Raw genomic sequence first — 26,921 nt, forward strand, 5'->3', positions numbered from 1 at the left:
TCTCTCTCCTCTTCCCATGAAGAGATATTTAGTCATATGCCCATTCTTAGCACTAAAACTATAAATAAACCTTACACTATTTAATTTCTATAAACAAACGTAAAACAAACCCAAAAAATGACAGACGGCCCTATTGAATTTAATTTTGATTATTAAACTACTTTGATACTTTATTGAGTGTTTTTTACTTTTTTATGAGGTTTTTGGGTTGGGTTTGTTTTAAGAAGTCTGACAATTTTGTAATTTAAAAGTAGTTAAAAGTTTTTTTGTTATGTTGTAAATGGACTTTGAGTGTGTTTTTAAAGTCAATTTCATATAGGGTTTTTTATAATTTGGGCTCCCATATTGGGTACAATAGTGAATCTCCCTTCTTGTCTTATTTCCTTTCCTTCTCTCTTTTTTTTCTTTTCTTCTTCTTTCTCTCTTGCTTTTCTTCTTCTTGTTTTTGCACAAGCTGGACAATTGTGGTAGCATCCATTTCAACAATGAGCTTGTGAATACCCTTGTCAATAGCCAGCTGAACCCCAAAAAAAACCCCATACTTCAGCTTCAAGAATCTACCCTTTCCCTTTATTTCTTATCTCTTCTCTCTCTCTCTCTCTCTCTCTCTCTCTCTTTTCCTAGCGACGGTCAACTATTACAAAAGACGGCAAATACATTATTACAGTGGGGTTTTTTTTTGTTATTGTTGACGCTCAAAAATAGTTCGGCAGTTCTTGAGGCCAACTTAGTGATGTTGGGCCTTCGGTATGATTTTGGGCCTCGGTAGAGCACGTGATCTGTAAAATAATACACGCTCGGTAAGACCTTTAGGCACCGGTGTGGTATCAAAGGCTCTCCGATGCTTAAGTAAGCACGGATTTAGTAAACTTGAACTAATGTATCAATAGGCGTATGCCGTAAGTTCTGATTACCACCATTTTGGGATAGTAGTCCTCTTTTATAAGCCTTAGGAGGTGTGCCTTTTGTTTACAATTTCGATGTGGGATGTAGACGTCGATCGTGGGCCTGCCACATGTCCTGGAAAGGGTGTTGCCCTAATTGATGAATCGGTATGCATGGTGCCAAGGCTACCATGATCGTTCCGATTTAGTCCCCACGTGTCCGGTCTTCATAGGTCGCTCATTTTGGTATAAACAGGAGTCTCTCAAGTTCTCATCTGAGAGTTCTCGGGTGGGGACTTGATATGCTCTTCGATAATCAAAATGTCGTCCTACCGTTTGATAATTTAGCGAGTGGAGGAGCTTAATCCTTGCCCTTCCGTGCGTCTTCATTCGGAAGCGACGTCCAAAGACTCCAAAGGTCGCATCTATGAGGAGTAATGGGATAGAAAGACGCTTCGTCCTTACGTGCCGGTGTCGTTGAATATACGCACAATGAACGACATGTAGCGTGTCCATTCATGCGAAGAGGCACCATTAATGCGCCATTTGGTTTTTCGAGGCGCACCGTTGCAACTCCTCGCCTATAAATAGGAGTGACTCCGAAAAGAAACTCACTTTGCATTTGTGAGAGAAGCGAGAGCTCTGTTGAGGCGATTTTTAGCGATAGCTAACGGCAACCAAGGCGATTTTTGAGCGGTGATCGATTCGTATGCGATTTTCGCAAGAGCTAACGGCAACTAAGGCGATTCTTGAAGAGTACGATCGGCAAGTTAATCCGCTTCCCTGCGTACAAAGCTCGAGATAAGGTACCGTTCGACACTCTTTTCAAACTTGTACTCTGTATACGTCCTTCCTTAGCATGAGCTAGACTAAACTTTAAGTAAGTAGGGTTCCGTTCGGTAGTCTAGTTGCCATAGGTAGCGATGTAGGACTCGGTAGGCTAGTCTTTTGCATGGCCCTTAGTCTTATTTTTCTGTGTTTTGTAGATGTCCGATAGCAAGTCACTGTTCGAGAGTGAGCCCAATGCGTTCGATAGGGAGTCATCGGATGATCAACGGGGTATGAGTAGTGAGGTCGTGAGCCTCGATGCCGAGGGCGGAGAAGATACAGATGTCGAAATACTCGATGAAGGCCCAAGCTCTGTTCCTACCTACACCATCGGGAAGGGACTCATGACAAAGCAACCAGTATCGTTAGCTGTGGTATATTGCGACTATAGTCGTGCAGGCTTGGGTCCATTATGCAGTTCTAGATCGGGGCACTCGGGTGCCAGGAGCACACCACCATCAATCGGAGCCCTCCACGTTTGGCCGTGGAGAGACGGCTCGAACCTATATCCTGCCGAGGGTATGCTCCAGCCAATACAATCCCAACTTCTTGGTGGCCTTGATGGGGTGATCAGATTCAAGATCTTGCGAAGAAAGGAGCCTTCCTATAAGTAGTTCTCATACCTATATAGTGTCACCAAGTCCAATAATGCTGATCACGGAGGTTGGGTTCAGCCAACTGTCTCGGGCTTCCGAGCGGGCATTTCATCAGATCTGTGTCGACTTCTCAAAAGTCTTGGAGGAATCGGCAGGTGATTTTGTCAGCGATTGGGAATCGCCTTCAGAAAGCTCATCCGTTTCCACATTCCCACCGCTTTCCAAATTGTCGGTGAGGTCGTTGGCATGCCGATCGGCAGAGTTATCAATATGTCTTTTCCTGAAAGATTTTTAGTCGTTATCTATTATCTTGTAGGCAAACCGGCGAGCCCGACTCAATCGTAGATTCGGCAGTTGATAAAGTGAGGTGAAGGTTCTGATTTAGAGGGTATACCCAAGATTCCTTTTACCGAGAACTCGATCCGAGCCCGCCTCGCGATTCTTCAGAGATTAAGTGCGCTCGATTTATTTTGTATGTTTACTTGCGTCTTGTCAATGACCTTACCGATCTCTATTTTGTTTTGTACAATGACTGACGCGAAGAGCCGCCGAAAACAATAGGATGAATGAGTCCTCAAGAGGCGCCTCATGATAGGCCTTCAGGGAAGAAGAAGAATCGGCGAAGGCGATCCGGTTCCCGACGGGGTTGATCTAGAGGATCAAACCCTTACCGATCGTCTCCGATACCAACGGCAGGCCGGTGCCTGGGGTGCTGCGAGGCCATCCATCGCGAGCGAGGGCAAACTGCCGAGGACTACGCCGGGCGGCTGGAAAAGGCCAATAACGGTGGATCTCGGCGGAGGTGCGAGGCTATCCTTGTTGCGAAGATGATGACAGCCCTACTGATCCCATCATCATCGCATGTCCATCGAAGACGGTTCAATTTGCCAACCACATGATCACGGTTCGCAAATAGAGTGGTGAGATCAGAACTCGAAGCGGCTGCTTCGAGAGGAAGCGGACATGCCTTCCTTCTTCAGAGCCTCGATAAGTTCCTTGACATCGTACACATCTACTGTATCTTTCATACTTCTTCTGACTTTTTACTTTGTCTTCCAAGCGTCGATAGACATGTGGTTATGCATGAGACGGGCTATTACGGCTGCCGAGCGTGCTAAGAAGGCTTATGAAGAAGGCAAGGCACTCCAGGACCACGCTCATCTCCTCAAGGACAAAGGCAGGTTAAAGCTTCAGACACTAAGTTGGCCGAGATGAGGGTGGTTTTGGATGTTGCGGTGGCGGCCGAAGGATGCTTGAGGCGAAAAAGAAGCCGTGTAGGTGGCGCTGGAGGAGTCCGATCGGGTTAAGGCGGTTGAAATCGATACTACTTGCTCGGGAGGCGATCAAAAGCTACCGTTAAATCGAGAAGAGTTCACTGTCTTGCTAGACAAAGAAGTGGGCTCGAGATGGTGGATCGCTTTACCGATTCAAGTTGTCCAACCCCAAGCAAAAGCTGAACCTCAACTTTATTACCGACCCTCCTCCTCTACCTAAGGCATCACCGAGGAGATGATCGAAGATTATGAGGGGGAGGACGCTCGAAGAAGTCTTTGCTGCCAAAGAACCTTGTGCCAATGCCACCACGAGCCTACCGAGATCAAGTGGTGTGGAGGCTACCGTCTGACCTACCGGCTAACAATTTTTAGACATTACTCTACAAGTGTGCCTTTAATCGGTAAAGGACTAGGACTTAATCATTTTAATGCCGAAGGCAAAGTAAAAGTGATTGCCAAGCGGACCCCTAATCGGTGAGATACTTGGACTCAAGTATTTTAATTGCCAAGGGCTGATCATATGTATGGAATAAAGAATCTTCTTCCATTCACAAATTGCAAGTACAGATAGGATCGGTATGACCAAACTCACAACTATTTACTGTTGTAGGCTAATAAAAGTATGTTTTGACATTGCCGAAAGAGTATGTAAATAAATTAATCGATAATTTTTAACAAATAAGATAGTCAAGGGCTTTTCCATTAAATACTTCCGAAGGCATAAGTACATTCATAGTTCTTTGTTTTACAACATTAACCTTCCGTAGGCTAGGGAACTTTATTTAAAGTAATACTTCAGATGTTCGACGTTCCAGGGATGACCGAGGGTTTTTCTGTTGGAGTCTCTTAGGTGATATGTTCCCGATCGAAGGATACCAATGATCTCATAAGCTCCCTCCTATGAAGGTCAAAGGGTTTCTTCCGTAGGATCCTTGGTTGCTAAAGAGACCTTGCGCATGACCCAGTCCCCAATTCGGAAAGAGCGGGGTTTGACCCTTGAGTCGTAATGCCGAGAGACACGTTGTTTGTATGATTCATTCCGAAGGTTGGCTTGCGCTCGGCGTTCTTCGATCAGGTCAAGGCTCAACGTTAGTGCTTCCTTATTAGCCTTCTAGATAAAGCTTTCGCTTCAGAAAAGGCTCGTCGATCTCAACGAGGACTACGACTTTCGATCCGGCGAGAAAATGGGGTTTCTCGTGAACGCTCGTGAGGATATCCGAATGGCCCATAGTGCTTCGGAAGTTTCTCCGGCCAAGCTCCCTTGGCGTTGTTGAGCTGCCGCCAGTAGTTTCTTGATGATCTTATTTATTGCTTCAACTTGACCGTTTGATTGGGGTTGAGCGGGCGAGGTGAAGAACAAGTTGATTTTGAGGGGAATGTAGAACGCCTAAAGAGTTACAATCAAACCGCCACCATTGGCGTGATTATTGCGTAGGGGAAATTGAATCGGCAGCAAATGTGAGTTTAGATGACGTCTTCCATTCTAGCTGCTGTTATAGTTACTAGGGCTTCAACTTCTACCTATTTGGGGAAGTAGTCTATGACAACCACAGCATACTTGACTTGGCCTGTCCTTTGTGGCATTGAACCAATCAAGTCCAGCCCCCATTAGGGGAAATGCCATGGGCTTACGATCGATGTTAAAGGTTTGGCAGGGATGTGAGGCACATTACCGAATTGTTGGCATTTGTCGCACTTCTTCACTAGTGTATCAGCATCCTGATGCATAGTCGGCCAGAATATCCCCGCCAAAGGCCTTATGTGCCACGATCGACCTCGAATGGTCACCACATACACCGCCATGGATCTCCGAAGGACGTAGTCCCCTTGTTCGGTAGTGATACATTTCTGATACGGAGTAGTGAAGCCGCGCTTCTAGAAGACATTATTGATGACCATATACCTTTCGTTATGTAAGCGTATATTAGAGTCATCCACTCGTGCTCGAGATTTGTCTCCTGGGCAGGTACCATTCGTTGTGTAAGCGTAGATTAGAGTCATCCACGCGTTCTCATACTGCATACACACTTCGGAGGTTATAGTGCTTGGCCGAGTTAGGATCTCCGTCGATACTCTTCTCCCGACTCTGTCATTGATTGCCGAAGCTAACCGTGCCAGCGCATTGGTGTGACTATTTTCCCTCCCGAGTATCTGCAATCTCGTAAGCCTAAAATGCTTGAAGGAGTCGGTGTGTGATTGATAGGTAGGCTGACATGGAGGCATCTTTGGCTGCGAAGTCTGCCGTTATTTGATTCACTATAAGTCTGAGAGTCACTATGAATGCTGAATTGTTTTGGCTCATGCTTTTGGCTAGCCGAAGGCCAGCTAATAGTGCTTCATACTCTGCCTCGTTGTTAGAGGTTTTAAAGTTGAATCGGAGGGCATATTCCATCTTGACCCCATCTGGAGTGGTGAGTACAAGGCCGGCTCTGCACCCTTGTTGATTTTTCGAACCGTCCACATGTAGGATCCACACGGGATCAAGAATCAAAATGTTGGGTGCTCGGCAGCCCACGCTCGTCAGGTTCGAATCTGCGAGTTTAAGTGTTACCGAGGGTGTAAGCTCGGAGATGAAGTCCGACGGCTGCTCTTTCTCTGCGGGTCTTGGTTTAAATCAGATGTCAAATGCTCCGAGCTCAACCGCCCACTTGACCAATCGGCCGGATGCTTCCGGCTCGGAGTACCGCAGCGGTTGGTTGGTTAAGAATGTAATTTTGTGCGCTTGGAAGTATGGGCGAAGTCTTCGAGCCGAGACTACGAGAGCTAAAGCTAGCTATTCCAAGGGATGGTACAGAATCTCTACGCTTCGCAACGCATTACTAAAGTAGAAGACCGGTAGTTCTTCTTTCTTGGTTTGCGTATCAACATTGGGCTGACGGCAATGCTAGATACCGAAAGATAAAGAAATAGAACCTCTCTTAGGAGTGGCTTTGACAACAATGGTGCTCTACTCATGTAGTTCTTCAAGTCTTGAAATGCCTTGTGGCATTCGGCAGTCCACGCGATATATTGTTTGCCCCCTTTCAAGGCTTTAAAGAACGGTACACAGTTGTTGGTAGCCTTGAATATGAAGCGTGTTAAGGCGGCGACCCGTCCGGTAAGGCTCTAAATGTCCTTTTGTGTCTTCGGCACCTTCATGTCGATTATGGCCTTGATCTCTCTCTGACTAATCATGAAGCCCAGAAACTTACTGAAAGATACGCCAAAGGCGCACTTCATTGGGTTTAGCTTCATTCGGTAGTCCTTAAGTATACCGAACATAAGGGCCTCCATGATGCTACCAAAGGCGTGCTCTTCTACTGTCCGGCTTTTTACCAACATATCGTCGATGTATACCTCCATGATGCTACCAATATATTCGGTACAGATTCGGTTAACGAGCCTTTGATATGTTGCCCTCGCATTCTTCAGCCGAGCGGCATGACATTATGTAGAAGACAAATCCCGGCCATGAATATCATATTATACCCGAGGTATGCGTCCCATAAAGCTGAGCAATTCATGACCAGTGTAACGCCCACGAGCTGGTCGATCCGGCAACGGAAGCTATCATTCGACAGCTTTGTTCAAGTTGGTATAGTCCTCGCACATTCACCACCCGCCCTTCGCTTTCATACCATTATTGAGTTTGCAAGTCAAACAGGGTACGAGCTTTTGATAAAGCCGATGGCTTTTAGCTTGTCAACTTTGGTATTCATGGCTTCGCATCATACGAACGGCGCTTTGTCTTATGGTTTATAGGCGGAGAGATGCCAACTTATGACTAATGACCTCCGAGAGATGTCCGCATGTCATCGTAAGACTAGGCGAACACCTCCGAATAATGCGTAATAACTCGATGAATTGCGCTAGAGAGGTGGGGTGAGTGCTGTTGATTTTGACGCACCGATCGTTCCTCTTCGCTTAGTTTCACCGTTTCCAGCTTCGCAGCATGTTTGCGGCGTCGGGTTTTCTTCCTTGTGTCATCAACGGGTCCGTTCCTTGGATAGACATGGCCTCCCGTGAGGCTACCGATTTCAACGTCGGAGCACGCCCGTGCACTAAGTTGGTCTCCTCGCACGCCGGTGCATTGCCGTCGGGAACATCATCGGCCTCCCGTATGGAGGATAGGTGCGCTTGATTCCGGTGAGTGTCGTTCGTCCAACTATGACGTTATATGCCATTGGGCCGACAATGAGAAATTAGTCATAGGTCATTGTTTTTCAAAGGCAACGCGAAAGCGATGTGCGATTACACCGCTAACCGCTCAACTAGGTCCCTGATAAACTAAGCAAGGGTGTTATCGCACCCCTACATCGTAGTCGGCAATTTCGGCCAATGATCATCGGTCATCGTGAGGGTAGAGGACTCCTTCTTCTTCCTCTTCACAAATGTGATGGGCTCCCACCCTACCTTCGGAACCTTCGTGCCGGCTGACTTCTATGCCAAGACTTTAGGGTAGTGAGCGCCCGCACATATTGCTTCACCGCGATACTTGTACCCGCAAGGGTGGGCCTCCGCTTATGGTGCTTATCATATTTACCTGTCGATTCATGTTCGGATCGGTGCTTGCGTTGTCAGCAATGTATTGATCCGTTTTCCCTGATCAATCGCTCGACAATTTTGCTCAGCTTATGCAATCCTACGATTATGGTCTGGTACCGATTTGCTAGTATTCCAATTGTCCCGCCGATTGGGCTTTCGGTCATTTGGCTTTGGTATTATATCGTGCTCGTGACACCTCATAAGTGGTATTCGGAGTGTAGACTTCTAAGCGCGGTCGGATTCGCAGGCGCCGGTGGTCATAGCGACCGTATTTTCCTTTTCCTTTCTTCAAGTTTCCTGCCGATTGCCATTGTCATCTTTCCATTTGTGCTGGCCGAGGATTGGTCGCTTCTTCTAGGGCGACGGAGATTCTTGCCTGTGATAACTCTTCAATCGTCCTCGCCGAGCCGGCGACTTTGAGTTTAAATATTCGCCTTGGCGTGAATTGCGCTTGCTTCATTAGCTCCTCATAAGTGCGTTGCTACCGCACGAGGTACGAAAGTATGTGGACCGGCCACCTCAAGGCGCCATAGGCCGCCCGCCGTCTGCTACAACACCTTGAGTACTCGTGGATCAAGCGTGCATCATATTCTCGCAGAGGCTCATCTTCTCCTGTCACAAATCGCTTATAGATCATCGCAGAATACGCATAATTCGTCCGATCATAAAGTGATTAAGAAAATCGCTTGCCGAAGGAGTCCACCGCTTTGACTCCAATCGTAAAACCAATTTAAGGTCGCTTTTGTAAGAGAAGACGGAACAGCAAGCCCCTCGTCGCTATGAAGATGTGTCAAGGGTCTTCCACCCGGTGTAGAATGGTATACGAAGGTTGTATGTCTCTATCTGCCGAGCGCTTTATGCGTCGTGAATGGTCCCTACTGCTTTTCCCATTCGTTCTTGAGAGCGAACTCGATCATTTTCCATATTCGGACTTTACAAGAAAAAAGTTGGATTACTGGATCTCGGCTAGGTATTTCTGAGCCGTAAATCGAATTTTTCTGCGGGCTTACTAGTCCGCCTCGAGTACCTCGCTGGCATTGCCAAACGGTAGGTAGATTCTTTGGTTTCGGAAGAGACATACTCATAGTCCGATTCGACGATAGATTCTAAGCCCAAGTTTCGAATAGGTGATTTGTTCCCAGACCTCATCCGCGAGTCTCTTAAGTGAGCATTGATCCCGATCGGAGATCTCTCTTTTGGCTTCCTGGCCATTAATCCGGACGACAATCGGAGTAAATCTTTTTCGCTTGGTGTGAGAACTACTAACGCTTGGAGGGCACAAGCATTGCCTTTACTACACCCTTATTCTACCGACTTGGGGTCCGTAGGCTCAGAAGATTGGGTGGTTTGAATGTTATGCGTGTCACTGATTAAGCAGGTGCTTGGTTTCGTCCACTTTGGACGATAATAGGTTGTTATGTTCTTGAAGTTTAGCCATGTCCTGCCAAGAGAAGTTATTTGGGCCAGAGGCTCGCCTTCAGGGTGGTTTGTATTACGGGTGAATTGCCGAAAGGAGTGCAAGGGTAGCGCAGGGCTAGCTCCACTTTGCCTTCTTAACGGTAATCCATCTTCTGACAGAACGTTGGTACTGCAGTGGTCCCCATGTGTTCTAGGGATAGTGGGTTGATTCATATCGTTTCCCATAGACGGCGCCAAACTGTTGATGCTCAAAAATGGTTCTGCAGTTCTTGAGGCCAACTTAGTGATGTTGGGCCTTCGGTATGATTTTGGACCTCGGTAAAGCACATGATCTGTAAAATAACACACGCTCGTAAGACCTTTAGGCACCGGTGTGATACCGGCTAAAAGCTCTCCGATGCTTAAGTAAGTACGGATTTAGTAAACTTGAACTAACATATCAATAGGTAGTATGTCATATGTTTTGATTACCTCCATTTTGGGATAGTAGTCTTCTTTTATAGGCCTTGGGAGGTGTGCCTTTTATTTAGAATTTCAATGTATGACTGTAGACGTCGATCGTGGGCCTGCCACGTGGCCTGGAAAAGGTGTTGCCCTAATTGATGAATCAGTAGGCATGGTGCAAAGCTACCATGGTCGTTCCGGGCCCACTTGTCTGGTCTTCATAGGCTGTTCATTTTGGTATAAACAGTTATCTTTTTCTTCATGCCACAAGGAGAAATAACAAAGGGGATGGGGAGTGAATGGGTTTGTATCTGTAGGGTTTTTTGTTATCTTTTTCACCAATTTTTTTTTTCCAAAATAAAAATATAAATTGAACAAAGGTAGAAGAAAAAAAAAAGGCCAATAGCGTCATGACAATTTTTTGCCCGCCAACCCCAGCACATTGTAGCCAAATCTTTCTCAGAAAATGAAGAAGAAAAAATGAAAGATAGAGGAGAGAGAGAGAGAGAGAGAGAGAGAGATGCCCAATTTTCCAACTGAGAGAAGAAGAAAAAAATCACCCATGACAAGAGGAAGAAGAAAAAAAGAAAGCAAGTGAGAGAGAGAAGAGTGAACTCGGGGAAAGAAAGAAGAAAAAAGAAGAAGAATAGATATCTTGCGGAGAGAACGAAGAAGAAGAAAAAATAGAGAGAGAAGGAAAGGAAATAAAATAAGAAAGAAGAGAGAGAGAAGACTAAACTCAAGGAGAGGAAGAAAGAAGGAAAAAATAATATATCCAATCTGAAGCGTTGAAATCATCCCACGGTTAAAAATAGAAATCCCTAACCACTCCGCATTTTCTGACTTCGCAATGGAAAAGTTCCCATATTTGATAGTTGAATATACATAGGAAAACCTTTTTCAATTTTCAAACTCCATGTCCCACTTAATTCCATTACGATTTATGATTGGACTTCATTTGATAATAATTTTTGTATGCCCTCTAATTAGGGCTGGAAATAGGCTAATTAGAAGTGGCCCTGGTCTCCCCCTTTTTTTCATCCTTCCAGGATATGTGTAGTATATGGAAGGAGATAATAAGGAAAATTGATAAAATTTCAACTTATGCCCTCTAGACATTGAATCATGGTTCCTATTATACATGAAATCATGTTTTCTTCTTATGAAAGGTGCTCATTACATATTGTAGATAGTCCAGTTTGGCATTGCTTATTTGGGGTGATAAGTGATTTTAAAAAAAAATTGGGAAGCACAGCCCGTTTGGTAAACTATGAGAAAATCATTTATTATTAAAAATTGTTGTGAGAGAAAGCTATAAAGGAAAGCAGCTAATGAGGTGCTTTCATTTTCTGATTATGCAGGAATCAATTTCAAAGAGGCGCTAGGTTTAATGATTATGCGGCAATTATTTTCTGATTATGTGGGAATTAGTACCAACAACACTTTTAACAAAAAGTTTACCAAACACCAAATTATTCTCTCACAGCTGATTTCTCTCACAACAAATCTGACAAAGCAATGATTTTCACAAAGACAAAGAATGCCAAATTGGCCCATAGTACCTGTTTAGCATTGCTTATTTAGGGTGATAAGTGATTTTAAAAAAAATTTGGGATGTTCAGCCCGTTTGGTAAATTATGAGAAAATTACTTATTGTTAAAAATTGTTATGAGAGAAAACTATAAGAGAAAGCTGCTATGAGTTGCTTTCATTTTTTGTTTATGAGGGAATCATTTTCGAAGAGGCGTTGGATTTAATGAATATGCGGGAATCATTTTCTGATTATGCGGGAATCAGTAACAACAACACTTTTAACAAAAAGTTTACCAAACGTCAAACCGCTTTCTTTCACAGCTAATTTCTCTCATAGCAAATCTATCAGCGATTATTTTCACAGCACAGCAATATCAAACTGGCCCGTAGTCACTAAATGAAAATAAGGTTAATGACAATTTAGATGAAAATATGGTTAATGACAATTTAGTACCCTGCAGTTGCACTCATAAGATATGTTAGTATCTGTCTTCTCGATTTTTGCAATTACATACCCTGATTTTTTCAGTTTGTTACAATGTAATTCCTTCGTTAAGATTTTCATCAAATCTTCCATTAGTTGCCCATATGACACTTATGAATCCCACTTCTTCTTTTTTTGGTTTAGTAGTAATAAAATATTCATAAAATATTTTTAAATCAATTTAAAATAAATATTTATATATAAAAAAAACCCACCAGCCCCCCAACCCGATAAAAAAAAAGCCCAACCCATCCCCACTTAAAAAGATATCTAGGGTGGCCCTGCCACTCTATCATCCCGATCCTACCCAAGCCCGACGAGCACAACCCAGTAGCCTCACTCCAAACCCCAACCCTCATAGACCCCGACAACCTAGCACGCACACACGCGCACGTGCGCACACACACACACACACACACACAACACTCTCTCTCTCTCTCTCTCTCTCTCTCTCTCTGAGGAGGTTTTCACCTCCGTCAAAGCTGAAGATAAAATCGCAAAAAAGGAGGGGCTTTCAAACCCACCCCTTCTCCCCGATTGCATATATGTTACATATTAAATCTACCAACAGATCTAATGAATGCAATCTAACGTCTAAAATTAGAAATATGTAACCAACCATTAGAAATATTTATTGAAGAATTTTCCTATACATATATAATATGTATATTATATATATGCGTGAATTTTGAAAACTCCCAGCGCAAAAGTCCCAAATTTCTTTGATTTGTTATATTTCCCCAAATCAAATTTCGCCTTTGATTCAAGAATCTTCAATGATGTTACTGATAAGCGGAGATGTTAGGGTTGAGTTTAATTGAATTTTTGGTATCTGGGTTTGAGTTTTGATGTCTAGGTTTGATTGATTTTTCATGTGTTGTGTTCCTTTTACACTTATTTTGTCTCAAGGGTATGGGTTAGGTTGAGAAAAGGGATGAGTATTGCGTGGTCTGAGAATTGCGTTTTACAGTCGCGACAAATGGAGGGAGATAGGGAGGTGGTGGATCCGTTAGGTGGGCAAGGTTGGGTGGTTGTGGTGGCAGATGGGTTACAGGGGCAGCAAAGGGTAGGTGTTGAGGTGGAGATTAAGATGGGGTGGGTTGCGGGTGGGGGTTGGTTGTCATGGGAAATGAGGGAGAAGAAATTGGGATTGATGGATTTTTTTTTGTTTTTTAATTTCTTTTTTTTTAATTGATTTTAAATATGGTATGAATATTTTATTACACCTAAACAAACAAACAAAAAAGCAAAAATGTGAGACCCATAAGTGCCATGTAGGCAACAAATGGAAGATCTGACAGAAACCCTAACGGCAAAACCATATTGTAACAAATTGAAAAGACAGGGGTATCTAATTTTAAAAATCGAGAGGACAATGACTAACATGTCTTACGAGTGCAGCCATAGGATACTAAACTGTCATTAACCCATGAAAATATGTAGGAGTTATTCCTAAAGCATATTGCCATAAGCAACTCCTTAAAGAATATATAGAAGCACATCGCATGTTAATTAATGGCAAGGGCGACAATGAGAGTATGAAACTATAGTTAAATCAAAATATAGTTTAATCAAAATTTGAGTAAGAAATTAATGCAAAACTCAAATTCGGGTGGTAAAGGAAAAATACTCTAACGGTATGTTTACTAATTCATAATCATAATCAAAATAAGGAGTTGTATTGGTATCAGAGGCGGAGCCAGCATGGGACCAGTATGGTCCCAGGTCCCTACTTCATTTTTACCTCTTTTAGTTGTATATTATATATTATATATAATATTACAATATATTATATTAGTTTTAGGATATTTACCTTAAAATAAAATAATATATAAGGTTCTTTTTGTATACAAATAAACCATAAAATTTATTGATCTCCCTTCTGCTCATCTCCCTTAATCTTCTAGGTTAGTTTATGATATTTGCACTAAAAACTCCCAAATTTTTTAAAGCTTCAGGAGTTTGGTATTTTTCTCTTCCTCTTTTGTTTAAAGCTTTGTGAATTTTTTATTTTTCTCATTATTTTCATGTATGAGTTAGGTACCTTAATATTGCGCTTTAAAAACTCTCCTTTTTTTTTTTTTTCCTTTCTCTGTTGGAATATAAATGATTAATTTTTAATAGTGTAGATGATGAAATTAGTATTTAACCAATTTAAAATATGAAATTCATGATAATTATGAAGAGAAGACAAGTTTTATGAATGGCCCCTTCTAATGTGAAATACTAGCTCCGCCACTAATTGGTATTACAGATACTCATGCGTTTACTTCACATGGAGGAATCAAAATGTGAGTGGGATCCACACAAAATCAATAATTCAACTCCTAATTTTGGAAGAATTGAACTCTTGAGTGGGAAGTGGTATTCTAATTTTTGAATAACTAACCCATTAGAAATTCATATTTTTTACCCATTATATCCTCACACAATTTTAAAATATACAAATTTATAAATAAACCCAATCCTAGACATGTATTTATAAAAAAACCCAAGCACTATTTAAACATAGAAACACACCCAAAATCAACCCCAAAGTCAACTTTTTGGGTGTGTTTATAAATGGGTTTTGAGTGTGTGTAATGATGGGTTTTGGGTGTGTTTATATGTTTAAATAGTGCTTGGGTTTTTTTATAATTTCAACCCCCATTTTGGGTGTTTTAGTGAAACTCCCTTTAAAATATTTCTAAATTTGTCATCTACTTTAACACAACGAGGGCATTTTAGTAATCAATTTGGTTTCAATTTCAATTCATGTGAATTTAGTAAACAACTTCAATAGAAATCTGGAATCAAACTCTCATCAATCCAACTACTCCTCAATTAAATTCCTTCTAATCTGATTATGGATTAAAAATCAAATTAGTAAACATGCCGTAAGTTTATTAACATAAAAATTTTCATTTAAGAACCAACTAGCCTTTGATCTAGTAATATTTGTCTCAACTTAGTTTGGAAAGGTCTTAAGTTAAACTCGCATGGATGTCGATAACAATATATATTTATGATGAGTTCGATAATTTGGTGTGACTAGCCCAATAGTAGTTACGTGTTGTATGTTGTGCATTGTGGGTGCATTGGATGGTTGTCAAAATCAAGGTCTTAAATATCGATAGTTTCGGAAATATCGGTGGTTCAAAAACACAGAAATATCGATGGAAATATCAAGAAAATATCGATATCGATAAAAATTGAATAAAAACCATGGAAATTGTGATAAATACATGGAAATTTTTAATGAAACATTAGAAGAAGTTTATTTAGCCAATCATCTATTATTTTGACACAAAAAATTGGAAGGAAATGCATTGTATAGTGGGTTTGAGTGATTTAAGTTGATTATACAAACTCTGTGACTTAGAAAATATGAAGTAATTAATGAAGAGAATTAAACACCCCATAGTAATTTATTTATCAGTTTTTAGTACAATATTTTACACTTTATAAATTGCATGGTAAGATACATGTGTAACCTTATTTCACATTATTCATTAGACATGGTACACGTTCTTATATTTATTATTTATCAAAAATTGAAAAATAATTAAACCAACTTGACTTTTCATGAAAATTAGGCACTTTACCATACTTAAAAAATAATAGTGAAGATTGAAAATTAATTAAGAACATAAATAAATTTATCAAAGGAGGAATTAAGTAGTAAACAAAGAAAATAATTATAGAGATTTAAGTAATTAAGTAACAATTTGAAGGGGAATTTAGTAATGTAAGTACTTATAATGAATAATAAAATAATCAATAACATTAAATGGATTAAATAGAAAAGAAATAAATTATATTAAGTAATTAAGTAACTGATCAACAATATAAAACAATAAGTAATTATGTTAATTTCTATTTTGAGAAACAGCTCGCATGTATTATAAATACATATTCTATAGCTTATTATCACAAAGTGAATGCCAGCGTGGTGGCTAAGTGGCTGCAAAAATTCCAACTTAGGATAGGTTCAAACTCCACAATGCACTGAGTTTAAATTGTTTATTGTGACGATTTTGTTGTACCCAACAAAGGTAAAAACTGTGAATTTAATGCCGTGATTGTTAGAGGTCCACTTTTTATTCACTTTGTTTTTGTATTAACTCATTTTGGGATCTTATTTTTTCTTGCTCACAACATTTACTCACTGAATCACCAAAAGGTTGAACCAACAACAACAACCAAAACCAGAAAACAAAAAAAACCCAAAAACACTGACTGTTTTTCTTCATCCGGGTACCTTTTGAAATTGACCCAAAACCATGAGAGACTCAGAGAGAAGCTTGGATCCTCAGCTATGGCACGCCTGTGCCGGAGGCATGGTCCACATGCCTCCGGTGAACTCAAAAGTCTTCTACTTTCCACAAGGCCACGCAGAGCACGCTCAAGCCCATGTCGATTTCTCATCAACCTCCCTCAAAATCCCATCTCTCATTCTCTGTAGAGTGGCCTCCATCAAATTCATGGCGGACCCAGAAACCGACGAGGTCTTCGCCGAGATTAAGCTAAACCCAATTGAAAACAACGAGCCGCATGCCTCGAATGAGGGCTCCATGGAGGCTGATGGGTCTGAAAATCAAGAAAAGCCAGCATCTTTCCCCGAAATATCCTCGAAATTATCGAGGAAAATATCGATAAAATGACGATATATACTTGAAAGTGTGCTAAAATTTCGGAGCCCAAAAAAAACGATATTTTCGCTGATATTTCAGCAAAAATATCGAAATTTTGTACTGTGGTCAAAATTACAAAAATATCCTATCGTTTATTATAAAATAAAAATATCCACTTAAGAATTTCACTCAATTAAAATCCACGTATCAAATCACACAACGCATAGGTTCACTTGTTTCCAAACTTGACAGTTTTTTACCCTAAGATAAAATAAAATAAAATATGACAGTATTAAAAGTTCTAAACCTTAATGGAAAGGATTTGCCTCTAGCCCAACTCTTCTAAATGCATTCGAAAGGGTAGTTTCTTTCCCAATTAAATTTAAAATAAAAGTACAGTCCACTAAATGAAATAGGAAGTAAGACCTTGGTTATTGTCCTTAACTACTTCTATATGTCTTTGAGTTCCTGTTCAAATTGAAGCAATTTCTCGCGAACAGGCTGCAAAAATAGCTTCAAATCCTTGCTAACTCGTAACTTATCTTGACGTAGAATATCCTTCTCTTCACTTAGTCTCACTTCCATCTACATTTCACAATTCACAGAAACAAAAAACAAACGAACCCAAATTTTAGCTAATGATGTCTTGTGGAAGTTAATTGCTGGATAAATACACGTTAAACCTCATAATTGCATTGCATGGTAATGACAAGTTAATGAGTAGGGCCAGATTCTGGTTACTCAAATTCTTTACATTGTTGTCTAGCTGACTTGCATGATCATGACTAAGGAACAATATAACATTTAGACCCTGGTCAAGAAGCAAAATAACCTTTGACAAAAAAAAAAATACAAAAATACAAAAAAAGAAGCCCGATTCATCATCTAGCATAGCATTTAGACATGGGTAAAAAGAAGAGCAGAAGATTTTGCAACCAGTACAAGCCATGTGAGGCTGCTTATGGATAAATAAATAAAAATTATGAATAGCAATATCCTCAATATTCTTCTGATATTTTGTAGGAAGAACATTGAATATATAAAATATGTAGACCAACCATTCAAACTGGTGGAGGCCAATATTGCTAAGACACTATACTATCAGAAATACTCTTACTAACAGGGGAGGGCCATATGCTAAGACATCATACTATCAGGAGAGGGCATCTGTCTTTGATCCATGATTTTCTGAAAGGAAAAAGGCCACAAAATAGATAAGGTAATCAGTTCTTTAGGGACTTTGTAATCCAGTAATTACTCACTGCAGATTTTCTCTAGTGGAAGACACAAAATGTGGGACAAAAGCGAGAAACAACTATAAGCTGTTACATAAAAAGAACCATCAACATACTCTCTTAACCATGTTTTAACTTTTAACCCAGCTTCTAAAACTTTCTAGACCTTCAGAACTCAGACAAATGAACCCCATGGAATCAGAAAGAGAGCAGAACCAAAATGCAAGATTCTCTCTCAAGAAAAACCCCTTCAAAACCGTGGCAATTCCGTAGGATTTTCAAGCCTTCTACGACTCAGAATCTTCATAATGCAACCAAAAGGACCACTCTCAGTCATTCTTTCCCCACTATTTACAGTGTGTAAATTAACACACAACTGTCTTCCAAACCACCAATCACCATCCAATAATCCCCGTCTATTAACATCCATAGACCAAAACCTACACCTCCTGGGTCGTTGGCTCCAAATCCATAATCTCATTCTCCTCGTAGCAGCAGGTGTCCCCATCCTCATCTCTAAACAATAACTCAAACTCAAACTCAAACTTGAAGACCCAATGCCCCTAAAGCAAGCAAAGACATTCAGCCAAACCCACCTAAAACAACCAATCAGTCTCCCTCTCCCCCCACTCCTCGATCACAAAATCCTCTTTTGTGCCAGCCCATCTCTGTACAATCCACCGAGCTCTCCCTCTCCACCTCTTCTACCACCACTAAACCTCCACAACAAGAATCACTTTTGAGCAGCCCCCAGGTCGCCAGACCTCTTGTTGAGAAAGAAAGCTTGTGCATTGATTCTGCACTCTTGCTCCGGACTCACAGGCTCAGATGAGTGTGATTTCCTTTTATGTTTTCTGATTTATCCAAGTCCATAAAGCTTTAGAAGTAAATGGGTTATCAGGTCAAAATAGCCGAAGTGCGTTACTATAGTTATTTTAAATCTGGACGGTTGGTTCTCTTTATTGAATTTAAGGCAATGCAGAGCAAACGAGGTCTTCACAGCTCCCCTACCATAGGATCTTCCATGTTCTAAACCATATGTGCATTCCGAGCCCCAAACACAGGCGCTGATCTTGGGCTCAGCTATTCAAGAAGATCAACCCCCCTAACAACTATCGCAGTTATTACGTGATGCCCACAAGGTCTTTTATTTCAAGGCCCACAAGGTCTTTTATTTCAAGGCCAACAAAACAACTACCATAATATGAAGATTGGTGCGCACAAGGTCAAGCCTTGCCGTGATCTATAAACTGATAAAAAAACTGCACACAAAATCTCTTAAAAGACTATATACTAGGGTTGTAACAGCCCTAGCATCCTAGCCCTTGTTAACTTCACTGACTAATAAATCCTAGCCCACCAAAATACTTAAAAACTCACATATCTGTCACTTGACTACTTAAAAATACCACAAGGATAATAGAGTACAAATAAAAGATAACAAAATATTAAAACCCTTGAAAGGCTAATAGATGTTCCTGCATCATCAAGAGTCAATAATGGGCCGCGTTTTGAAACTAAACCCCAGCTGTTATTTCAATCAAACAGCTAATATAAGTCATCACTCTGCATAAGAGACCCACTAGTTAGTTTTGATGGCTCGTCTAATTTTTCAAAATCTCGAACAACTGTCTACAAATTACAAAATTAACTAAATTCATTCAAAGTCCTGCTCTCTGCCTAGAAATCTTCAAATAAGCATAACCAGCAATCTTAGGTACCAAGACACATTTCCAGCGGCTAAAACTTGGACTTTCATTTTGTTACTGATGTAGTTTGAAACAAAGAGGGGGAAAATAATTAATGACGCTAAAATGTAACAGCATGCTACTAGGAATTAATTAGACAGCATGTTTGGTTTGAGATTTTTTCACACCTTCATCCATGACATCCATTTCTTTCCAAGTCCACAGCACCTGACTTCTAAAGAAAAAAATCCCATATCTTATGCAGAGTCCTTCACAAGTCATTAAATCCACACGGGCATTATATACTTAGCCTCTCAAAAGCATTTCAGCGGAGCAGAGAGTGTTGATCATGTTCAAGTTCATTGTTCAGTTGCTTCAAAGGGTTTAGGGCTGCTGTGTGGGTTTTGCTGGAAGGAAAAGGGGCAAGATTTTGTGGAGATTTGGATGGAAAGGAACATATGAATCTTTGAGGATTACAGGGGGCAAGGGTGGAGGAATTGTGGGATAGGTGGTTCATGGTCCTTTCCGAGCATTTTTTTCAGTTGCTTTAAGGGGTGTAAGTCTTTCATCCATTTTTTGGATAGGAAGACACTTGTTAGTCTGGTGTCTGTAGTATAGAGAATGGTTGTATGTTATGTCTATTTTAGTTTGTACTTTAAGAGTGGACTCCTTGTCCACCATTTGTGACATTCGAGTTTCTGTTTAATAAAAATAATATAATTAAGCATCTGTTAAAACCATCCACACATAATTACATGATGAGATCTACAAGGGATATATAAAGACTATTAAAGCAAAACTATCCTTGTTATCCATCATATATTCCTCATTTACTTCTTTGTAGAGTTAAAAGGATTCTCATATACCTGCAAGTCATCTAGCTCACCAAATGAAAACTCTGGGATGTCTATCTGGCCCTTGACTGTGTTTTTCTCCTCTCCAAATATCCACTCCCCTGATTTCACGAAGATAGAGATTAGAAGTATTGAAAGAGGAAAAGCAACAATTCTTGAATGCAGCACACTACCTTTTACTTTCAAGGTTAGTTCATAGGTGTAGCTAACACGTTTCTTGTTTCGCACTGTCACCAAGAATGCCTGGTCACTCAGTAAAGATGAACTCATGAGGAATGAGTCTATTATCATATCACCATAATCAAAAAGATTATAATCTCTAATCACAACTGAAAAGAAAAAGAGAACATATTAAAGGATGATGGAATATAATTAAAATTTGCACTTTACTTACAACTCATGATACTGGCATTCCCTGCTTCTAGGAGCATGTTATTTGAAAAGCCAGGACCAAGTTTAATAGTTTCGTGAAACAAGCATGCATGACTATGACTTCTCCGGATTACAAAGGTCAGTCCAGCTCAGTTTCTACCGACAATCAGCACGAACTTATGCTGGTTTTTTCTTTGCTTTTTCTGAATCTTAAAGACCTTCCAAAGCTCTTGAATAAGAAAGATTTGAAAAAGAAAAGAAAAGGAAGGAGACAGAGCCCTCTAGACTAGAAAGACAAAATATTTTCAGAGATATTGTATATGAGTAAGTTATTCATTTGTGTGTTCACTGTCTTCGCATTAAATATTATTGCATGAATGAGTCAATGCAAAACTAACATGCTCTTGAGAGTCAGGGTCTTAACTTTCCTCTATTAAACATGATAGTAAGATTTTGGAAGATTTTTCTAGGAAAAACTTCTGCAAACTTCCGCCACCATAAAGACTGACCACAGTGATGAATCTTGTGCGAGCACACTCTTGTTCCTCAATCTAATCTTAATCTCAACTCTTTTGTGTGCATAAAGTTGAGACTTCACACACGGAGAAGCTAAGTGAGAAATCACTCTAGAGGACGTTCATGGGAAAGAAGATATGTAGGACATTCATGGAGAAGAGACGAAATCTGGTGGAAAACTTGGATTAGACTAAGTCACACGATAAGGGTAAAACTCCTTAATCCTAGCTCTTATCTTTTGAATATTATATGAGATCAAGGATCAGTTGGGAAAAAAATTTGTTCATTCCGCATCTTATATTCATAAAATTTTAAAAATTTCCTTCAGTAGACTGTCGAAACCAGTTCAACTATGGAAGAAAAAATTTTGGCCAACGAAAATATTATGACTCACATCTCCTACACATTTGAAGACATCTGATATCTCTGCTTTGCCACCTGAGAACTCCAAGGTACCCACTGATAAAAGAAGCTCCTGCGATAAAGATGGATGCAAAAAAGAAACCGTAAATTGCATAGACAAAGAGAAATTAATCAAGGCTAGAGACAAACAAAGATGCAACTTGAAGAAATGGATGTGGCTCCATTGGGTTAGGCAAAGTGATAGGGGAATTTGTAGTAGATACTTACTGCAGTAAACAAAGAAAACGCTTAAGATTTTGTACCATGACAAACCTTTATTCTATCTGTTGCCCATTTATTAACATTCTTCTCCTCCCAAGTTCCAGCCTGGAGAAATCGCAAAATAAATAGCATAAAGAAATAGAAGCTTAAGAATCAATAAATTAATGTACAACACCCAAGTCCCAATCATATATTATAAACATACGAGACGATAATTATAAGAAGACTGAATCTAATCTAGCATTGAATTACATTGTAAAAAGATAAATAAAAGAAGAAGAACATACCCGATTCCAGAGAGAACCGAGGGTTGAAGGCTGGGATTGAGCGGAGAGAATGTCCTGAGGTGAGAGTTTTCGAGGAACTGGGGGAGGCGCCGCATCCTCCGCCACTTGCCTCACCCAATATGTATAGGACGTTCCCTGCTGCTCTTCTTCTTTCCTACTCTCCGACGACAATGACATTGCTCCGCCCTCCATCCTTATTATTATCGTTATTCTTACTTACTAAGATTATTGTTACAAAATAAATTCTGAGGTCGGGTAGGAGCGGCGGCCGAGGACAACAGAAAGCTTGGGGTGAAACCCTACACGTTTTATATATTAAAAAACATGCCAACACCAACCTCCCTGTTCTCATTTCTCTTCTTATTTTCTGTTAATAATAAAATGAAATTCGGACAGCGGAGACTCTTCCCGAATCTTCCCAAACATAAGTGAAGTTTTCAAGTGTGGTGTCAAAACCACGAGGCCCGTTTGATTCCAGAAGGGGTTTGTTTCTAAATGAACTTTTTTTTCTTTTTTGGTTTTTTATATGGATATTACTTTTCTTCATCTCTAAAATAAGAGGGTGTATTGAATTAGGATTTTAATAGATTTTTTTGAAGCTTAAAAGTCTAGTAATATTCAATTATGATTTTTAAGTAATCAATAAAAATCTGATGGTATTCAATTAGGATTTTAAAATCATTCATCCAAGTCTGGCGGTATTCAATTAAGACTTTCAAAATATTAGAAAAAGTACGGTGGTATTCAAGAACTTACCGATTTTGAGGTATTTCATTAAATGATGTATTCTGTGAGACTTTTCAGTGGATGATAAGTTTGTTTTGGGGGGAGAAGAACAGACTTGAGAAGTGAAGAAGGTTCTCATCTTTCTCTTCACATATATCCATGTATATTTGTGTTGCTTTGCTGTGGAACAAACAGAAGAAGAAACCAATCTGTAAAGATAGTTGGTGTTTTTGGTTTGTTGCGCACTCCCTCATTCTTTAGGAGTGATTTTTCTTATTTATTTATTATTTCATAAAATAATATTTTATTACTTTTGTAAAAACTGGAGAATAACTATTCAAATAACTATAGAGATTTGTTTTGATCTAAGGGAGGTGTATCCAATTGTGATTTTAATGTATTGTCTTGAAGCTTAAAAGTACAGCGGTATTCAATTAGGATTTTGAAGTAATCAATAAAATTCTAGTGGTATTCAATTATGATTTTTAAATAATCAATACAAGTCCGATGATATTCAATTAGGACTTTTAAAATATAAGAAAAAGTACCGTTGTATTCAAAAACTTACTGATTTTGAGGTATTTCATTAAATGAAATATTGTGTGAGACTTTTGAGTGTGTGATATAAATACCAAATCACATAACAAATCTCATCTTCCTATGCATGATTCTCATATATGCTCTCATACATTTTTGTCCCCATTTTTTTTGTATGCTTTCGACTGTACATAAAAAAAACTTTTCATAAGAGAGACGATAAAGAAACATTAACAAGAAAAATGATATTGCCTCTTCTAGAGCTAATGGGCATTTTCCAATACCTCTTCTTTCCTTGTAGACAAGCTTATTTGGAGCAAAATTATATTTTTGATACTTTTTTTTTTTTTTTAGAATCTCCTGCTCATTGTAGACATTTCCTCGCAAGGAGTTGCAGCCCTCCACAACACTGCGGTGTGCCCACAAGTTGCTTGATCTAATGCCTCAAAGAGGCTTTTTTTATGCGTACTGCGCACATGGCTAAATATTTGTTCTAATTCCCTATCCCAAAACGTTTGGGACCATGACAACCAAAAAAAAAAAAAAAGCCTTACCCACAATCTAGAAGAAACGTTGATAAGGTGCAAGGTGTTTTTTTCACTCCACAGTTTTGGTCCAAGCTTTGACAAAAACTAGGAGTAGTCATGGGGTTGGGCTAGGAGTTTATGTTCCTTTATTTATATTTTTGGTGCTACCTGTTTTGCGTTAGGTGTTGGTGGTTTTGGATGTAGCTTTTAGCCTCTGCTTATGCTTTTGTATTTCTATTATTGGTTTCTCAGTTGTGTTGTGTTTCTTTAACATATTCATTTTGGCCATGTGTGGCTATGTTGGGAGTTATATTGTTGATGTCAGTGTACTCTCCCTAAACTAACCCTTGATGATTACTGTGCCTTCATCTTTGTATTAACCCCTAAAAATTGGGTATCTATATCCTAAAAATTGGGTATATTCCTTTAGGTTATGTATTTAGGTGAATGATGATGGGTGATAGAGTTCAAGCTTGTATAGAAATATAAGTAAAATCATGTAATTGCAATCTATTAAAATCATGAGTAAAATCATATAATTTCAAATCCGGTTGAAAGCCATTACATTAAAATCATGTAATTACAATCTATTAAAATCTCAATTAAATACAGAAAATAAATTGACAATTAGAGCACCTCCACCCCAAAAAGGCAAGGGCAAGGCAATGGCAGACACTATTCATGTGAATAGTGTCAGCCTTGCCTTTTTTGGTTCCACCCCAAAGGGCTAGGGCAAGGGCAAACACTATTCCTCTTACTTTATTTTCAATTTTTTTTTTATACTTAACTATTAATTTTGATAGCTTTTCATATAATATTTTCGGTTGCCATGTGTTATTATTTATTATAAAATTCTCACCTAAAATTTCAGATAATATTTTGGGATTAAATTTTGGGATAAGATTTTCGGTTGCCACGAGTCCATCAAATTTCAAATGAGATTCTCGGTTGTCACGTGTCTTATTTCATATAAGATTTTTGGATATTTATAATAAAAAAATTATAATGTGAGATTGAAGATAAGATTTTCACCTTCTAAATTTGCGCCACGTGTCCCATGTCAAATAAGATTTTCAAATATTTATTAAAAAAATATAATATCATATTTTATATAAGATTTTCACCCTCTAAAATTATGCCACGTGTCATCTCTATCTTCTAAATTCCTCTATAAAACTACACCCTCAACTCATACTTCTCACACCATATCGTCTCTATTATTTCATTTCTCAGATTTTGCAAAACACATTCTACTCTCAATGTCTAACCTGAGAACGGTGTTGGAGAGGCAAGAGCAAGAAATCAGGTGCATACATGCTGAAGAAGATTGTGAGGCTGATGAAGAGGAGGAAGAAATGGTTGTAGCGACGTGTATGCTCAATGAATCAAGGCAACACCACCGTCGTCATGGCCTGAATGTGGACCAACATAGGCAGTCTCGGGGGTAAGAATCTCTTGAAAGATTACGTTACCCCAAATTCGTTATATCTTGTTTCTTATTTTCGAGAGAGATATAGAATGCAGCCTCATTTGTTCCAAAAAAAATCATGCATGATATTTGTAATTACGATACATACTTAGTTCAAAAGTATGATGTTGTTGGGGTTTTCGGTCTTCTTTTGGAGCAAAAACTTATTATTGCTCTTATGGGGCATCTGCAAAGCAGGTGGATGAGATTGCGCGAATGGGAAAATCAACTGTTCTAGAGTGCTTGGTGAGATTCTGTGATGCAGTAGAAAATCTCTACAAGAGGGAGTACCTTCACAAACCTACAGCTAGGGACCTCCGAAGGCTTGTACAAAAAGCTGAGGCTCGAGGTTTCCCATGAATGATTGGAAGCATCGATTGCATGCACTAGCAGTGGAAGAATTGCCTAACTGCTTGGCAAGGAGATTGTGGGAATCGAAAGGGCCAAAAAGTATAATTTTGGAGGTGAGCTTCATTCTACACTTGGGTTTCGCATGCGTTCTTCGGAGTTGCCGGATCTCAGAATGACCTCAATATGCTTGGTCAATCCCCGGTGTTCAACAATGTATTGTGATGTCATTCCCCACAGATCACGTCAATCAACAATACTGTATATTCGGTGCGTACTACCTCGCCGACAGAATTTATCCTAGGTGGACGACATTCGTGAAAATAATTCTGAATCCCCAATCCAAGAAGGAAAAAAGATTTGCTGCCTTTCAAGAAAGTTATAGGAAAGACGTGAAAATGTGTTTCGGTATCTTGTAAGCTCGTTGGGCAATTATTAGAGGTGTTGCTCGGATGCTTGATGAGAAGGTGCTGCAGAGCATTATGATGACTTGCATCATCCCCCACAACATGATTGTGGAGGATGAGTCTGATTATGATGCTCCAGATGTGTTTGAACCCGATCCCATGAACACATCGTTAACAAGAATTTATAAAAGGCCAATGGGACCAAATGGAAAACCAATGGAGCACGAACCGTTAATTCGGGATGGTCGATACAACAACCCCATTATGGATCATTATCAAGAAATGCAATCTTCATATGTTCACAATAGACGTCAAGTTGACTTGATCGAGCACTTGTGGGAGATGAAAGGCAATCACAGTGAATGAAGTCAAGATTAATGCTTTGTTTTTAATTATGCTTTATTTTGTGTGTGGTGTTTTTTCGAATTATACTTCGTTTTGATTATGCTTTTAAGTATGTTTTGTTTTGTGTGTTGTTTGCAATAAATGAAGGTTTGTTTTTAATTAATCTTTGTTTTGATGCGCAAATGTTTTTAATAAATAGTCATATTATTTAATACTTTTTTTATTGAATAAAAGGGAAAGAATACAACAAATTAATACATATGGCAAATCTTTCAATACAACCTAATGGTTTTGATCATTTAATCAATTTGCATTGCTAGGTCCGTCGTCATGGAAAAGTTTTCTTCTCATCACATCCTTTCGTTTTAGCTTCCAATAGGACTTTGTT

The 26,921-nt window shown here is 39.5% G+C and overlaps 1 protein-coding gene across 4 annotated transcripts; it reads right to left on the reverse strand.

The window, feature by feature from the left end:
• Nucleotides 1-16,731: 16,731 nt before the first annotated feature.
• On the reverse strand, nucleotides 16,732-22,578 carry LOC103324299 (chaperone binding / ATPase activator). Of its 4 annotated transcripts, none has more exons than XM_089046819.1 (6): nucleotides 22,176-22,578; nucleotides 21,930-21,993; nucleotides 21,659-21,739; nucleotides 20,550-20,705; nucleotides 20,389-20,477; nucleotides 16,732-17,184 (listed from the first exon to the last, which is right to left on the reverse strand). In XM_089046819.1, exons 1-6 carry the CDS (start codon nucleotides 22,365-22,367, stop codon nucleotides 17,050-17,052), a joined length of 717 nt encoding a protein of 238 aa, XP_088902945.1. In that variant the 5' UTR covers nucleotides 22,368-22,578; the 3' UTR covers nucleotides 16,732-17,049. The 4 variants fall into 4 exon arrangements, with proteins under 4 accessions (XP_088902945.1, XP_008224562.1, XP_016647992.1 ...); XM_008226340.2 differs by having other exon boundaries at nucleotides 20,550-20,619; nucleotides 21,940-21,993; nucleotides 22,176-22,537; XM_016792506.2 differs by lacking the exon at nucleotides 16,732-17,184 and adding an exon at nucleotides 17,510-17,787 and having other exon boundaries at nucleotides 20,550-20,619; nucleotides 21,940-21,993; nucleotides 22,176-22,552.
• Nucleotides 22,579-26,921: the final 4,343 nt, after the last annotated feature.

This window comes from Prunus mume, linkage group LG2 (assembly GCF_029339155.1).
Source record: "Prunus mume cultivar Tortuosa linkage group LG2, ASM2933915v1, whole genome shotgun sequence".
Taxonomy (NCBI): domain Eukaryota; kingdom Viridiplantae; phylum Streptophyta; class Magnoliopsida; order Rosales; family Rosaceae; genus Prunus; species Prunus mume.

Excerpts from the sequence above, each read along its gene's own strand:
- LOC103324299 (XM_089046819.1), bottom strand. The coding sequence starts at position 22,367 with ATGGAGGGCGGAGCAATGTCATTGTCGTCGGAGAGTAGGAAAGAAGAA. Across the intron at positions 21,994-22,175 it reads TCGGTTCTCTCTGGAATCGG|GCTGGAACTTGGGAGGAGAA; the intron begins GTATGTTCTTCT and ends CGATTTCTCCAG. Across the intron at positions 17,185-20,388 it reads GTGAGCTAGATGACTTGCAG|ATGGAAGTGAGACTAAGTGA; the intron begins GTATATGAGAAT and ends TGTGAAATGTAG.